The following is a 14689-nucleotide window of genomic DNA, read 5'->3' on the forward strand; positions in this document are numbered from 1 at the left end:
AATAGTTCTGTTTTGTGTGTTATCTGGCTCCAATTAAGTTTTCAGTTGCCTAGCATAACAACCTAACAGTTTCTGAAACATCTAAGCCCTAAGAGCCTTTGCCTCAAACCTCAAACCTGAAACAGAGAGTCTGGCAAGACAGCCATCCAGAGAACACGCGGACATTTCTTCTGGGGTCACATGTACCATGCAAGCTCCTAATGACTGATAAACATAAGCAAATGTGATTTCCGTCAGCCGGGAAGAGCGTGAGGTTTGTCGGTGGCGCAGGCCTCCCAGGCTAATATTTGGATTGTTTCATCTGAAACTGTCAAATTACAAAAGCATGATAAAAACTCGTAGGAACTTCATAGTAAACAGTAACTGGCCCCTTGTCAATAAGTCGGGAGAAAAAAATTTCCTGCTGCCAAAACGCATGGGCCAGAATGCCTGCAGTGCGGGCCTGCGGCCAACTAGAGCCTGTTCCCTGGGCAGCTCTTCTGGGCTCCCAACCACAGAGGCTGTAAGAGGAGTCCCTGAGTACTCCAGGAATCCGGGACCCAGCAGCACCTTCACATCTTAGCTTTTCCACGGCTCTGGGGCCCTGGGTAGTCCTTTCACCTCTTAGAGCCTCAGATTCTTCATGTATAAAGGCTCTTTAATCAGGTCCTTAGAGCCACGACTGCCTGGGTTTGAATCCCAAGTCTTTATAGACTGGCTGTGTTGCTTTGGACAAGTTACTCTGCTTCTCTGGGCCTCCTTTTCCTCACCTCGGACATGAGGATGGGATTAGCACTATTTCACAGAGTTGTCCGTGTAAAGTGGCAAGAACAGTGCCTGGTATAGAACAGGCATTCAATGAACTCTAGCTATTATACGTCTGCACTTCTCAAACCAGGAGTTTTGGTCTTTCCTTTTCTCTTTACGTTTTAGAACTGGGTTGGTGTCAAAGTTCACCGGGCGGCACACCTGACCTTAATGGACGTAGGACTATTACGATCTTTTTTATCCTCCTTAACATGAACTTTCAAATGTTTCGTGCAGAAATAATAATGCAGTTGATCATGGGATGCCTCCCCCTACCGCAGAAGGAACGCCATTAATCTGCAAAATATGCCCTGAATTACCTTTCGAAAATCTGAGAAGCTCTGAATTCTAAAGGGCGTTGGCCACCAGCATTTCAGGTTAAGGAAATAGAGAGCTACGCTTATGACGGGGTTGTGGTCGATAAAAGGGAGGAAGCATCCTCCCAGCTGACCTCTCCTTCCTCTCCCACTGACAGGCCGTGCCAGCCCTCAGAACTCACAGATCGTCCCTTCTTCCTTCCATCTAGCCAAATGTGGTTTATCCCTCAGAATTCGGCTAAAGCACCTTCCCTGTGAAACGGTCCTCTCTGAACTCCTACTGACCATGTCAAGAGCATGCGGCTGGGGAGGGCGGATGGGCTGCGTCTCCTCCACACCTCCAGGTTGCACGGCAGTGACAGTGACAGGCTACTACATGTGGCTGAGAAGGATGCTCAGGAAGCATCTAGCCGCAGTGGGCAAGGGTGGTCATCAGTGCTGATGTCTGAACCCCCAGTGACAAGAGGGGCTGGGCAGCCCCCCCTGGTAGCACATGCCTTTCCCCAGATGGACACTAATTTGGCTTGATGACTTCCTGTTCCTCCTGTAAATGTTTGCTTGTTTGTTGTTGTGTATTTAAAAACTCCCAAGAATCTATCATGGACCTAGAAGCACTGAACAAATACTTTCGAATGACCACGGGGTAATCTGTAAGTATCAGTGGATTAATTCACTGACAAGCTCTTCTCAGCTGCTGTGTTCCTACCTTGCCCAAGGGCACCGCCTAATTTGGCATATTCATGCTGGGCATGAAGAACCATGAGAGGCGTTTTGGGGCTATACAACTATTTCGATGCTGCCATGCAACTTCTAGAATTCATATTTTATTAAGACTCTAAAAAAAATGTCTCAGTCCTCCATCAGAGATATCCTCAAAGCAGGGTGCTCACCCAAAATTCTGTGCAGAAACTTTCCAGAAAAAGTGCACACAATCCTGAAGTCAACAGTTTGGGAGCACGTATGACACCCGACATTCACTTTGTGCAAGGGCTTGAAATTTCCTCATCGACTCCCCGGTTGGAAGTCCCCTCGTCTTGTGTCCTCTGCTCACATCCACACAGCCTGCGGCCAGGGATCTCCCTTTCCCCGCCCTGCACCGGACCGGAGGTCTCCCCCCACCCTTGCCCGCCTTGCCTCACCCCTCCACAGGGCCTCCCTAAGGTTGATGCCTAAGGGCCTGCTCAGAATTAGCTTCCCTTTGAAGAGGATTCTGAAGCACAGAGTGGGGCGGGAGTGGCCTCAACGCTCTAGAAGGCTGCAAAATAAATCAAAAGATGAAAGGAAATACGCGGAGCCAAGAATTCCTCCCCAGCCGGCAGAAGCGACGCGTTGACCGCGCGATGCTATGGGTGGCGCGGGGCAGCGCGCGGCACGTCGGGGTAGGGGCAGGGGTGGGGGCTGAGGGAGGGGCGGGAACGGGGGGCAGGGGCGGGCGCGCGCGTACCTTCTTTCCGCCGTGGGGTCGCGGCCCCGCGCCTGCGGGTGCCGGCTGCCCCTCGACCCCGGGCCCTGGCGGCTGGCGTCGGGGCCGGCGGGGGCGCGCGGCTCCCCGCGGTCGCGGCTGCGGTGCAGCGGCACCGACGTGCGCACGGCCGACACCACGTGGCCCGCGAAGGCGCGCGGGGGCGCCCCGGGCCGCAGGGCCCCGCGCGCGCGGGACGAGCCGGGCAGGCAGGGCCGCGTCTGCTCCATCACGCCGCCGCTGCAGCTGCGCGAGCAGGCGGACCAGGGCCCCCAGGCGCCCCACACGCCCTGGGCGCCGCCGCCGCCGCCGCCGTCTTCGGGGGCGCCCTGGGCCGCCGCCATCCGCTGCGGGACCTGCGGAGACAAGAGGCCGGTTAGGGGGCCCGAACACTCGCTCCTGCTTCACCCCGCCCCCCAGAGGCTCTGGGTAACCAGAAAGCGTTATCCGTTAGGCACTAGTAGGCACAGGGCTGGTTTTCAAATCAGAAGAACGAGGGGACTGTAATCCAGCCTAGGTTATATTCGCCTTATACCAATGCACTCATAAAATATAACTCCAACTTTTTTTTTTTTTTTTTTTTTTTTTTTTATGTTGGAAGGGACACACAAAGGTAGACGTGCCTAAGGCTCACATACATAACTCGGTCCTCGCTTCCGGTGCCATGACCTTGGAGAGCTCAGTGTGGCACCCTCTCTCTTACTGAGGCTTATCCCTCAAGAGTGCCCCTTAACCTCCAACTTAGGTCCTCGGGATTCAGGCCAGAGGGACCGGACTTCCCTTAAGCTGCTGGAGAGGCCGCGTGGCCCAGTCTCCGTGCAGTCCCAGCACTGGGGACACTGCAAGTTAGAGGCCCTGCCCTAGAGCCAGGCGCCTAGGGTCACATCCCTGCCACCACTTCTAGCAGTGTGACTAGGAAGGGGGCCTGTGTTCTACCTCACAGGGATGTAAGGAGATTTAAGTCAGGTCTTCCATGTGCGTAGCAGGGAGCCTGGCACTAAATACATATTTGTTGGTAAGCCTAAAGTGGTGATTTTCCTGCTTCCATAGTAAATCGGAAGTCAGAAATGTCGGAAAGTTTCAAAGTTCTAACCTAGAGGGTGATTCTACACTCCTGTTCATTTAACCCATCATTTCACAGAGAACAGCGATGCCGGGCGCGGCAGGCGGGGCGGGTACGCAGTGTTCCTTCATGGTGCAGACATGCTCTGAGCACCAGCTAAATGCCCATGCTGAGCTAGGCCCTGAGAACCAGCAGGAAAGCACCCCAGCTCCACGCAAATGGCCTAGACCCAGCAGAAGAGCACTGTGCAGCTAGCACAAGACTGGGGGAGGCTCCTGGGGGGACTGGCTTCTCTGGCTGGGCGGGGTGGGGAGGAGAGAGGGATTCAGAAGGCCTCAGAGGGGGTGCCTGATTGGCTCAGTTGGGCTGAGCATCTGACTCTTGAGTTCGGCTCAGGTCATGATCCCAGGGTCACGGGATCCAGCCCCGTGTCGTGCAGCCTGCTTAGGAGTCTCTTGTCTCCCGCTGCCCCTCTTCCCAGCTTGCGCCCTCTCTATCTCAAAAAAAAAAAAAAAAAAAAAAAATTAATCAATTAAAAAAAAAATTAAGAAGCGGTGCCTGGGTGGCTCAGTGAGCTAAGCGTCCACCTTCGGCTCAGGTCATGATCTTGTGGTTTGTGGGTTTCAGCCCCGTCAGACTCTGTGCTGACAGCTCAGAGCCTGGAACCTGCTTCAGATTCTGTGCCTCCCTCCCTCTCTCTCTCTCTCTCTCTCTCTCTACCCCCCCCCCCGCCCCTCCCAGCTCATGTTCAATCTCTCTCTCTCAAAAATAAATAAACATAAAAAAATAAAATCAAACAAACAAACAAACAAAAAGGCGGCCTCAGAGAAGGAATCACAGTAATAGCTGTAATACTCAGGTGCCCACTCAATACCAGGTTAACACATGTAATCTCCGGCCCTCTCAGAGGTGTGGTTTCCCTGCCCGGGTCACGTCGCCACAGCAGGGTTTGGAGTTCAGTCTATTCAATTTCCAAGTCCCAGTCCTAATGTGGGACACTGACCAACACCATGACTTTCTTTAGAACATGAGTTTTTCAGTGAACCTCATGCTTCCATCCTAAGTGCAAAAAGCCATGATTAACTCAGCTTGTTGTTGTTGTTGTTGTTGTTGTTGTTGTTGTTTTAGATCTTGGTTTTGGAAGCATTTTTTGGCCCAAAGCTCAAACACTTTTCATCGTTGTGTTCTTCCTCTGTCCCCACAGTACCCCTGAGCAGTGAGAAGGTCCAGGGACCATCCTCCCCTTTGTGTGGCACCAACCCAAGAAGACTGAGCTCCTTCACACCACATGGAAATGACAGGTGGAGCTAAGATGACCTCAGAGGGGGCCTGTGAGGACTTGAGGAGGAAACCTTAATCACTGCTGTGGCTGGCACTGTAGTCACTAAAAGTGAGGGCTTAGCCCTTGGTTAGAGTCCTTGTCCCCAGGTAATCAGTCACCCGGAAGCCTCGGGGCTCGTTTAATTGAGGCCGTTTTCCTTCAACTACATTCCAGGGCAGAGTGGTCTGTGGATGACATCTGCAGCTCAAGTTGGGTTCCTGAAGGTTCAGGGAGCAACGATGGCAGGATGACACAGAGCGGAGGGAACCCAGGGAGCAAATAAGCATCTAATCAGAGGGTGAAGCCCAGAGGTGGATGTCACCCAGCCAGCCTTTGGGAGCCATGTTCAGAGAACCAAGGCAGGAGGTTGGAGGTAACATGGGGTGGAGCCAGTGGGAGACGGAGTCAGAGCAAGGGCAAGACAGAAGGTTCTGTGACAGGAGGGCTACAGTTCCACACGGCCAGTGCGTGAGCAGCAGCGGGTGAATGGGTACATGAATAGTGAATACACTCAACTCATCGTTACTAAATTGGGGACCCAGGAGAGAAGGCTTTTTGCCTGTTTATAAATACAAACTAAAATGAAAAAACACAAGCTTTTGTTCTTTCCCCTCTCTTACGTGCCCTGATTTCTTTTTTTTTTTTAATTTTTTTTTAACGTTTATTTATTTTTGAGACAGAGACAGAGCATGAACGGGGGAGAGAGAGAGAAAGGGAGACACAGAATCTGAAACAGGCTCCAGGCTCTGAGCCATCAGCACAGAGCCTGACGCGGGGCTTGAACTCACGAACCTCGAGATCATGACCTGAGCCGAAGTCAGACGCCTAACCGACTGAGCCACCCAGGCGCCCCTGCCCTGATTTCTTAATATCAAACTGATCGTGGATTCACTCAGGTGGCTGGGAAAAAATGTGCTTAATCAGGCCACAGTCTTGATACATAACGTAATCCCTGAAGTGCTTGTAGTGGGTTGAATGGTGGCACGTCCGTGCCCTAACCCGGCAAAACTTGTGAATATGACCTTATTTGGCAAGAGGCTCATTCTATAATACTGATTGAGATGAGAACATCCTGGAGTTTCTAGGCAGGCCCTAAATCCAATGACAAATGTTCTCACCCGACACAGAGGAGAAAACGCAGAGGGAAGGAGGCCACGTGACCACCGAGGCAGACCGGAGAGATAGAGCCATGAGCAGGAATGCAGGGAGCCATCACAAGCTGAAAGAAGCAGGAAGGATTTATCCCCCCGTAACTGGAAGAAGTGGGGGCCCTGGAAACACCTTGAATTTGAGCTTCTGGCCTCCAGAATTGTGAGGAAGAAATTTCTGTTGTTTCAAGCCATCAAGTTTATGGTGATTTGTTACAACTGCCCAAGGAAACGAATACAGTGTTTAGTACTTTCAGGACAAGGAAGAAGAGCGGACAGGCATTTTCTGAGCACCTTTTCTGGGTCTGGCATTGTGCAAACCCCTCGGGTAGGGACAGGCTCTATGGCCTAGGCACCACTTAGCTTCACATTACACTTTACAGGGCCCCTCAGCCACCCTGACAGGTTGGTGTTATTTTGTCCCCTCTACATGGAACAAGTGAGGCCTCTAGAGGCTACATGGCTTGCCCAGTCTCAGGCTGGTAAGGGGCATAGACAGGACTGAAACTGAGGCCTGCTCACTCCTGTTCCAGGGTTCTTCCCCCCCCCCACACCCCTGCAGCATGTTGCCTTTCTGCCTGCTTTTGGTGGAAAATAGAAGGGGAAAATGCGTAGAAATAAATCCACTTTGATAGTTCTAGCAGGATAATTGGGATAAACAAGCAAAGGCAGAAGGATGTGTCTGACACATTGCGGGACTTCAGTTATCCACGGCCTCCTGGGTTCTTATTAACGTTGATAAGGAAGGCACTGTCACTAACATTGGGATTAGACATGCAACTATACTAAAAAGCCACTTCCTAGAACTAATCCCACCCTGAATTTAGCTTCCCATTGCCAAATTGGGCAGGGTCCCTGGGGGAAGAAAACACGAAACCACATTCCAGCCAATTCTATTCACAAGAATTCTCTAATTTATAGTTGAATTATGGTGAGTGACTTTAAATTCCATCTCAGTCCCCATGGTGGGAATCCGACCACATACTCCAAAATTGGATTTTTATACTATGCAGCCAGAAACAAAGAAAAAAGAGACAGAAAAACAAAAGGAAGGGAGGGGGGAAACAAAGAAAGAGAAAGAAAGGAAGAAAGAACAAAGAAAAAATAAAGGGAAGGGGGCTTTGGAGGTGACAGCACCCCTGAGAGCACCAAACTCCTATCCTCCCCGTACTCTTCCCAACCCTCCCGGTGACCTGCTCCCTCCTTGTTTCCCCATAGTCAAGGAGTTTTCTGTGACACAAGACGGGAAAACTTTCAAGTACCCTGAGACACAGTATTCCTAAAATCACGACTAACTAACAGGACCTCTGTTAGTCAGGGACAAGCATCAAAACCAAAGACTAAATCATGATGAGAGGCCAGAACAAAGAAGGAATCGAAACTTAAAGGCTTGTAATCTGCCAGCACATTGCTCCTTCCCCAGGATACACATGACATGTTAAGACTGAAGCAGAAAACCTGAGGCGCTTCTAAAATACACCCTAAACTGCTGTCTTTTCCTCACTTACAAAGATGGCTAACCAATCAGTAAGGAAAACATGAACAAGCCAACGGAAATAAGGACAAAGGGCATAAGCGTGTGGTTTACAGTCATCAGGGACTGAATGTGTCCCCCTCAAAATTCAAATGTTGAAGCCCTAACCCTCAACGTGGTGGTATTTGGAGGTGAGGCCTTGGGAGTCAATGAGGTTTAGATGATGTCATGTTGGTGAGACCCCATGATAGGGCTCATGTTCTTATGAGAAGAGCAAGAAAGACCAGGAATCTCTCTCTCTCTCTCTGTCTCTCTCTAGCATGTGAGGACATAGTGACAAGCCAGTGTCTGTAAGCCTGACAGAGAGCCTTCACGGGCAACCAAATCTTGATCTTGGATTTCCCAGCCTCCAGAACTGTGAGACATAAATGCCTAGTGTTTAAGCCCCGTACTCAATGGTATTTTGTTACAGCAACTCAGGCTGACCAATACAACAGGGAAGTCAATACAATATATGAAAACTGTTTAACATCACATACAATCAAACAAATGCAGCAACAGAATAAAACAAGAGAATTCCAATTTGTACCTGTTAGATTGGCAAAGAATACAAAGGATGGCAAGATTGATATGATAGGGTAAGAACGTTCACTGCTGGTGGGACGCTAAACAGGGGCAACTTCTTTGGGAGGGAACTTTGCAATACCTATCACAGTTGTATTTTATTTTTGAAAATTTTTAATGTTTATTTAATTATTTTGAGAGACAGAGCCAGGGAGAGGCAGCGAGAGAGGAGGAAAGAATCCCAAGCAGGCCCCGTGCCGCCAGCATAGAGCCCAACACGGGGCTCGATCCCACACACCATGAGATCATGACGTGAGCTGAAATCAAGAGTTGGCCGCTCAACCGACTGAGCCACCCAGGCGGCCTAGCAGTCAAAGTTTTATACTGTGTTGGAAGCATACCTAATCCCCAAACCAAACTGGTGCTTGGTCTATTCCACTGGAGGTTCCAGGGTGGGTGTAGGGGTAAGATAACAGAATTAAAAGAGAAGCTTTTTGAAGTACACATGCCATGCTATGCCCCTTCCCCCAGAGACAATGATGTGTCCTGCCTGGAGTGAGGCAGGGGTCAAGGGAGAAATGTGTATTTTGGATAAAATCCCCCAAACCTTTTAATATCCCCCTTCTCACTTAAAAGCAACTATTTGATATTATGGTGCCTCTCTAAATAGTCAGACTGGGGCATGAGCCAGGGAGCAGAGAAAGGCGAAGCCATTCCGAGAAGTGAGAGAGTCAGGGAAGCTACATTCCTATTGAACTCAACTTGAGCCATGCAAAAGACGAGGTGGTTGCCGAACCAGAGGGAGAATTGAAATCCCCCAAAGACTCTGGGGTTGGAGCTGGATGCTGTAACTAACAACATTTTGGGATCCGTCGTACGGAAGTTAATGTTAGGCAGGGATTTTTGTGTAAATGTGTATCAACAGTAAGACGTGTGTGTAGGGCAGCCTGGCAGTCATTCCCCTTTCCCTGGGTCCTTTAGGAAATCACCCCTCCACACTGAATGAAGTGTGGTGGGAATGTATTCAGGGGCCCTGCCAGCTGAAGCCAAGGTAAGCAATGTGGGCCAATTGGACGCTCCCTCCCTGAAATCTGAATAGCCAGTAAAGGGGCCAAGAGACCACAAATGGCTTCGAGTCCTTCTTCCTGACCCCACTGTTTATTCTCTGAGACCATTTCTTGTGCTCTCTGGCATGCCTCAATGCCCACCTGCTTCCGTTGCTTGCAGTGAAGAACTCTAAATAATATCTAAATGGTTACAAACATTATCATATAAAGTGTGGTAACCAAAATAATGTGAAGTTAACTGGGTCTGCCTTTGGCACGGGATTTGGAGGCCAGAAAGCAGCGACTGGGATGACGAGAAGCCTCGGGGTTAGGGGAGTCCAGGACTACAGGATTCATGGAGACAACAGCTGACCACAGTCTGCATAACCAGAGAACCAAGGTCTCCCTAAAACAGGATGGACTGTTGGAATAGGAGGTTCACAGGGACGGCGTGGGAGCTCAGAGAAGAATAGGGTAAGCGATAATCCAAGCAGCAGTGGCTGTCGTATTTCATCATAGTTTTTTTAAGGGGGATGAACACATGCCCCTTAGGATGGCCAAACAAACTAGGGCTTGATAGACTCAGTGAAACACCATAATCATGAACAATACAGAGCAATATGGAAACAGCCTTGGAATATAATATTAAGTGAAAAGTACCAAATAGAAACTTGCAACTATACCATGATTATAATGATGTAAAGATTCTGTAGGCATATAATAAACAAAGCCTGGAAGGGGATGTGGAAAAATGAAAACATACGACGTGTTACTGAAGCTGGACCCAGGGTAAGTTTTCTTGTAATTTAAAAAAAGTTCAGTGATGGTTACAATATTTCTTGCTCAATAAATACAAATAAATTGGGGTGCCTGGGTGGCTCTGGCGGTTAAGCGTCCGACTTCGGCTCAGGTCAAGATCTCGCGGTTTGTGAGGTCAAGCCCCACGTTGGGCTCCGTGCTGACAGCTCAGAGCGTGGAGCCTGCTTCGGGTTGTGTCTTCCCGTCTCTCGGCCCCTCCCCTGCTCATGCTCTGTCTCTCTCTGTCTCTCAATAATAAATAAATGTTAAATAAATAAATAAATAAATAAATAAACAAACAAATAAATGAAAATTGACTCAATGAAGAAAGATTCCGAGCAGATTGTGCAGGGTGGGAGACACAGAGGAGTAAACCAAGAGTCGGTGGTAGTCCTTGTCAGAGAAAGCCCGAGAATTTCTCATCGCCATCAGCAGATCTGTAACTAGGAACACAGCTCTAAATGTTTTCAATGTATTTGGTTTCGGTACGAATGTAAAATCATGTAAGATTTCACTGGTTTCTAATTTTCTTTCTACAAAATTAAACCCAGCATCTGTTCTTCATAGAAAACGAGTCACATGCAAAGTCTGAAATTCTAAAGTCTCGTTCTAGAAGAGACTGGAAAAAGTAGGTTTGCTTTTAGCCACATAACCAAGTCAACACCCTAAAGCAAACATTACGAAAATACACCTTGGATATTGAGCCCAGAGAGCAAAGTTTTGGAGAGCTGAGAGCAAACGAGAGCAGGAACATACAGCTGGCAGCTCAGCTGGGACATTTGTTACCTGAGACCCTGTGTGGGAGCATGGGGAGGGAGGTGCACTTTGATAAAACACACACACACACACACACACACACACACACACACACACACACACACACACAAAACTCCAAACCCATACCAGATCTAAATGAAGGACCACCACCATGGTTTTCTCCGAGACATAAATTCAACCTTCCATCTCAAACACCTATCTTGACTCTGACACAATACACTGTAAAGGTCCTCTCATCTTACCTCTGAGCATAACGTCCATGCCAGCAGCTATGAGACCAAAGTGAGAACCTTACAGATAGAGGAGACCGGAGCAAAACAGGCTCACCTTGACCATTGCATCAGAATCCCCCACTGGGTAATTTATATCTAAATGAGTTCTACAAATGCATTTCAGAACAGTTAAAAGGCTACACCTGCACAAAGCCATAACAAAGGAGAAGTCAGCGGAGGCCAAGGGAGAGACAGAGATATGTGGAAAGAGAAATGCTAAGCCCATGCTAAAGCATGACCCGTTGACATGCAGTCACCCAAAAGCTAAGCAGGCGTGAGCTGGGTTGCTCTGCCCATTCCAGCTCTGTCTGCTGGCCCTAAGGCTCTCTCTCAATCCTGCGTCCTTCTAGTTGGTGAATCCTTAAGTAAATAATCTCAGACACATCAAAACTCTTCCATATTCGCCCACATATGTGACGTTGAGTACATATTCTGGCCCAAACACTGCAGAACATGGACATACCCTTGCCCTCCGACTCCTGGCCTGTGTAGTTTCTCCATGTGTGACCCACAAGGTATCTACGACACAACCAACCTCACTCGCATCTAGTGACACTTGCAGATTCCTGGCTCTTATGCCAAACCTAGTGAAGAAGAACCTCTAGGGTGGGGCCCAGGAATATGAGTTTTAAACAAACTTCCCCAGTGATTTGAATGCGTCCTCTGGTTGGAGAATCACTGGCCACTGAACACCCCTAGGTGAGACTCAAACAAGGAAGCACTCACCTGAGCTCACCCTCGAGGAATTGGACCTCCACCATTCACTGCTACTTCCTTAATCCCAAAATGTTCTGGCCACATTACTTTATTACCCTTAAACTGCCTGCTCTTTGGCCTACGTCTTTCACTCCAGCCATTCAGGTTGAGGCCAGCCTGGAGTTTTATCATATGAGACAGGAAAATATTCACAGACGATAACCGCCTAATACAGGATTCACGTGTTACAAAGCAGACTCCATTTGAAACGTGCTTTTAACATCAGAAGTATAACGGCAACGGCAAGTACGGAAAGATGAAAGGAGAGGAAGGGAAGACTCGTGGGAAACCCAGGACTGGCCCCTGTGTTCACGTCCCAAGTCTGCCGTTATTCACTCTGTGACTTGGGGCAAGTCCACCTGCGGTTCTAGGCCTCAGTTTCCATATCAGTAAAATGAGCCCGTTGGGCTTGATGAGGGCCGGGGTCCCTTCCAGTGCTAACAGGCTCTGATTTTTCCTGGAGGAGCTCTTCCATTCCTTGCCACGTACTGATTCGCTTCAAGGACACCGACACAGGGAGGCAATCTCACAGGTCGTGCCCAGGGCTCCCCACGGCCAGCCAAGGGCAGCCTGTAAGCGCAGAATATCTTCCCTAAGTGCAGTGCACAAGAGGCCTGGATGCATTTCCACGATATTCAAAGGCAGGGCCCAGCCAAAATGATGGAATGAGGTAAATATTTGGATGCGATCTGCATAATCGGAAACAATCCCCCCTTATGAAATTGACCTGACTCTTTCGTCACCAGCCACATGGAAATTGTCCTCAGTTGTAACTAGAAAATAACACAGAGCATGTGCCGGGTACCGAAGTCTGCCCCGTGTTGCTGCGCAGTTACCCGGGAAACAGAAGCAGATGTCTGTGCACAGTGCCTGTGTGTGTGTGTTTTGTTTGGTGGCTGGTCCGTTTGGCCTCATGCTCTCAACAGCGATTGCCTATCTACAACCCCAGCCAACCAGGGCAGTCAAAATAATGAGTAATGCACACGATAAAGAGTGGCGGCTTCTGGGCCCCGAGGTTGACTTGGGGATCAGCAACTTTCCAGCGGAGGATTCCGCCTGGTGATTTGGCCATCTGCATCTGGGTCAACAGCCAGCAGGCTCTTCAAAGGCAGGCGATTCAAAAGCATTTTCCTGGGATATGTCAGCACCCAGCACAGAGCGGAGCACACAGTAGGTGTTCTATGAATATTTTGCCGGTGAACGATGCTGCAGATGGACTGAGATGGGGCACTACCCAGATTGCCCGCCTCAGTTTTTCCCTTGGCCATCAAGGCTATTTTCTTGAAATCTAGCCCTACTGTGTCATTCTGTTGCTTACCAATGTCTCTTGAATTCTCACTCTCTCAAAGATGAGGTGCAAACTTATTCTGTACCATGGCACTCCAAGCCTTTCATCACCTATGCTCACCCGTCCTTTCTGGCTTGAATTCTACCACTGCTCCCCCTCTGACCCCCAACATTCACACCATGCATAACGTAGGATGTGCCCTTTCTCCCCTCCAGCCTGCATCCTGCTGTGCTGTGACTCAAATGTTCTCTCCCTTCTCCCCTTCTCCTCTTCCTGTGAATTCCTACTCAACTCCAACCAGGTCCAAGTTTTGAAGACCAGCATCCAGGTCCAATGGTCTCTCTGTCTCATGCTCCAGGGCCATCACCACATCTCTCCGTAGCACTTACCACCTGGCACTAGAATTATCTGTGTATACAACCATCTCCCCAACAACACTTGGAGCTCCCCAAGGCAGGGATTATGTCTTCTTTGTGTTCCATCTACGCTAACAGTGCCTCATACAGAGTCTGTCACCTGGCAGGCCCTCAGGAAATATCTGACGGGTGGATCAGATGGGTGGATGAATGAATGACAAATGTACCAACTGCTTGGTTTCCTGCCCATTTGCTTTGTTAAATGTCAAACACTTCCTCTGTCTCGCAGCCCACGTCCTGGCTGTTCAGCCACTTGGCTGGTCTCTGATGCCTAAATGTTCCATGTGCCTTAATGACAAGAGGCTGGCAATCCACAGGACAGTTCTCCCATCTCTTCAAAGTCATGCACTCAGTATTTGATCCCCTATCTCCTGCTTGTTGGTACTTTCTCTCTCCTTGACTCCAGGACACCATACTGTCCTGGTTTCCTCCTAAACTTTTAGCGGTCTCATCCTCTTCTGTCCAGATAGCTCTTCTTCTGTCTGTTGGCTTCCCCTCTTCTCTCTGCTCCTCGGGTGTTAAGGTTCCATCATAGGCCTTCCAATCTTATCCAAAGCTTCTTACAGAGAAATAAACTGCAGCATCGGCAATAATCTTCACGTTGACATCCCCCTTATTAAGATACTCCCAAGCTCCGGATTTACATTCCCAGTAACCGATTGGACATATCTACCAGGATGATGCATGGGCTTTCCGTACTCAATATGTCATGTAACGGGGACCTGAATACCCACTCCGTCTTCCGGTTCATCCAGATGTGGTCCCATCCAGTACTCCCTTCCTCCAACCGGGCACACGATTCGGGCACTTTTACCACAGAACCATCTCCGGATTCTGTCCCTTTTTGTCTATCCTCACAGCCCATAGTTGGGCCAAAGCCTCACTCCCATTTGCTCTTAGCTGGTCTCTATCCATGCAACACCCCCTCTCACACTATTTCCAGAATTACATTCTTAAAAAATCACATCATCCAAGTCCCATGTTCACTGACCTCCCTGAACTCCCTTCTGCTTCCAGGACTCAATCCAGCCAGCCTGCCCGGCTGACACTGCCCTTTACTTTTTGGTCCCCACAACCTCCCCTGCCAGCACTCCTATTCTTAACTTCTCACTCAACCACACCAAGCCTTTACACCACTCTGTGCCTCCTACGACCCATGTCACTGGCCTCAAAAGCCCTCCCTCACCCTAACCCTACTTTA

At 49.3% G+C, this 14689-nt stretch overlaps 1 protein-coding gene across 1 annotated transcript in view; it reads right to left on the bottom strand.

The window, feature by feature from the left end:
- Window positions 1–14689, bottom strand: part of THSD4 (thrombospondin type 1 domain containing 4) — a 542149-nt gene that overhangs the window by 479602 nt on the left and 47858 nt on the right. The window contains exon 3 of the mRNA XM_042988485.1: window positions 2548–2921. Within this exon, the coding sequence (XP_042844419.1) occupies window positions 2548–2921 (374 nt within the window). The remainder of the gene's footprint in view (window positions 1–2547; window positions 2922–14689) is intronic.

The sequence above is a fragment of the Panthera tigris genome, chromosome B3 (genome assembly GCF_018350195.1).
Source record: "Panthera tigris isolate Pti1 chromosome B3, P.tigris_Pti1_mat1.1, whole genome shotgun sequence".
Taxonomy (NCBI): Eukaryota; Metazoa; Chordata; class Mammalia; order Carnivora; family Felidae; genus Panthera; species Panthera tigris.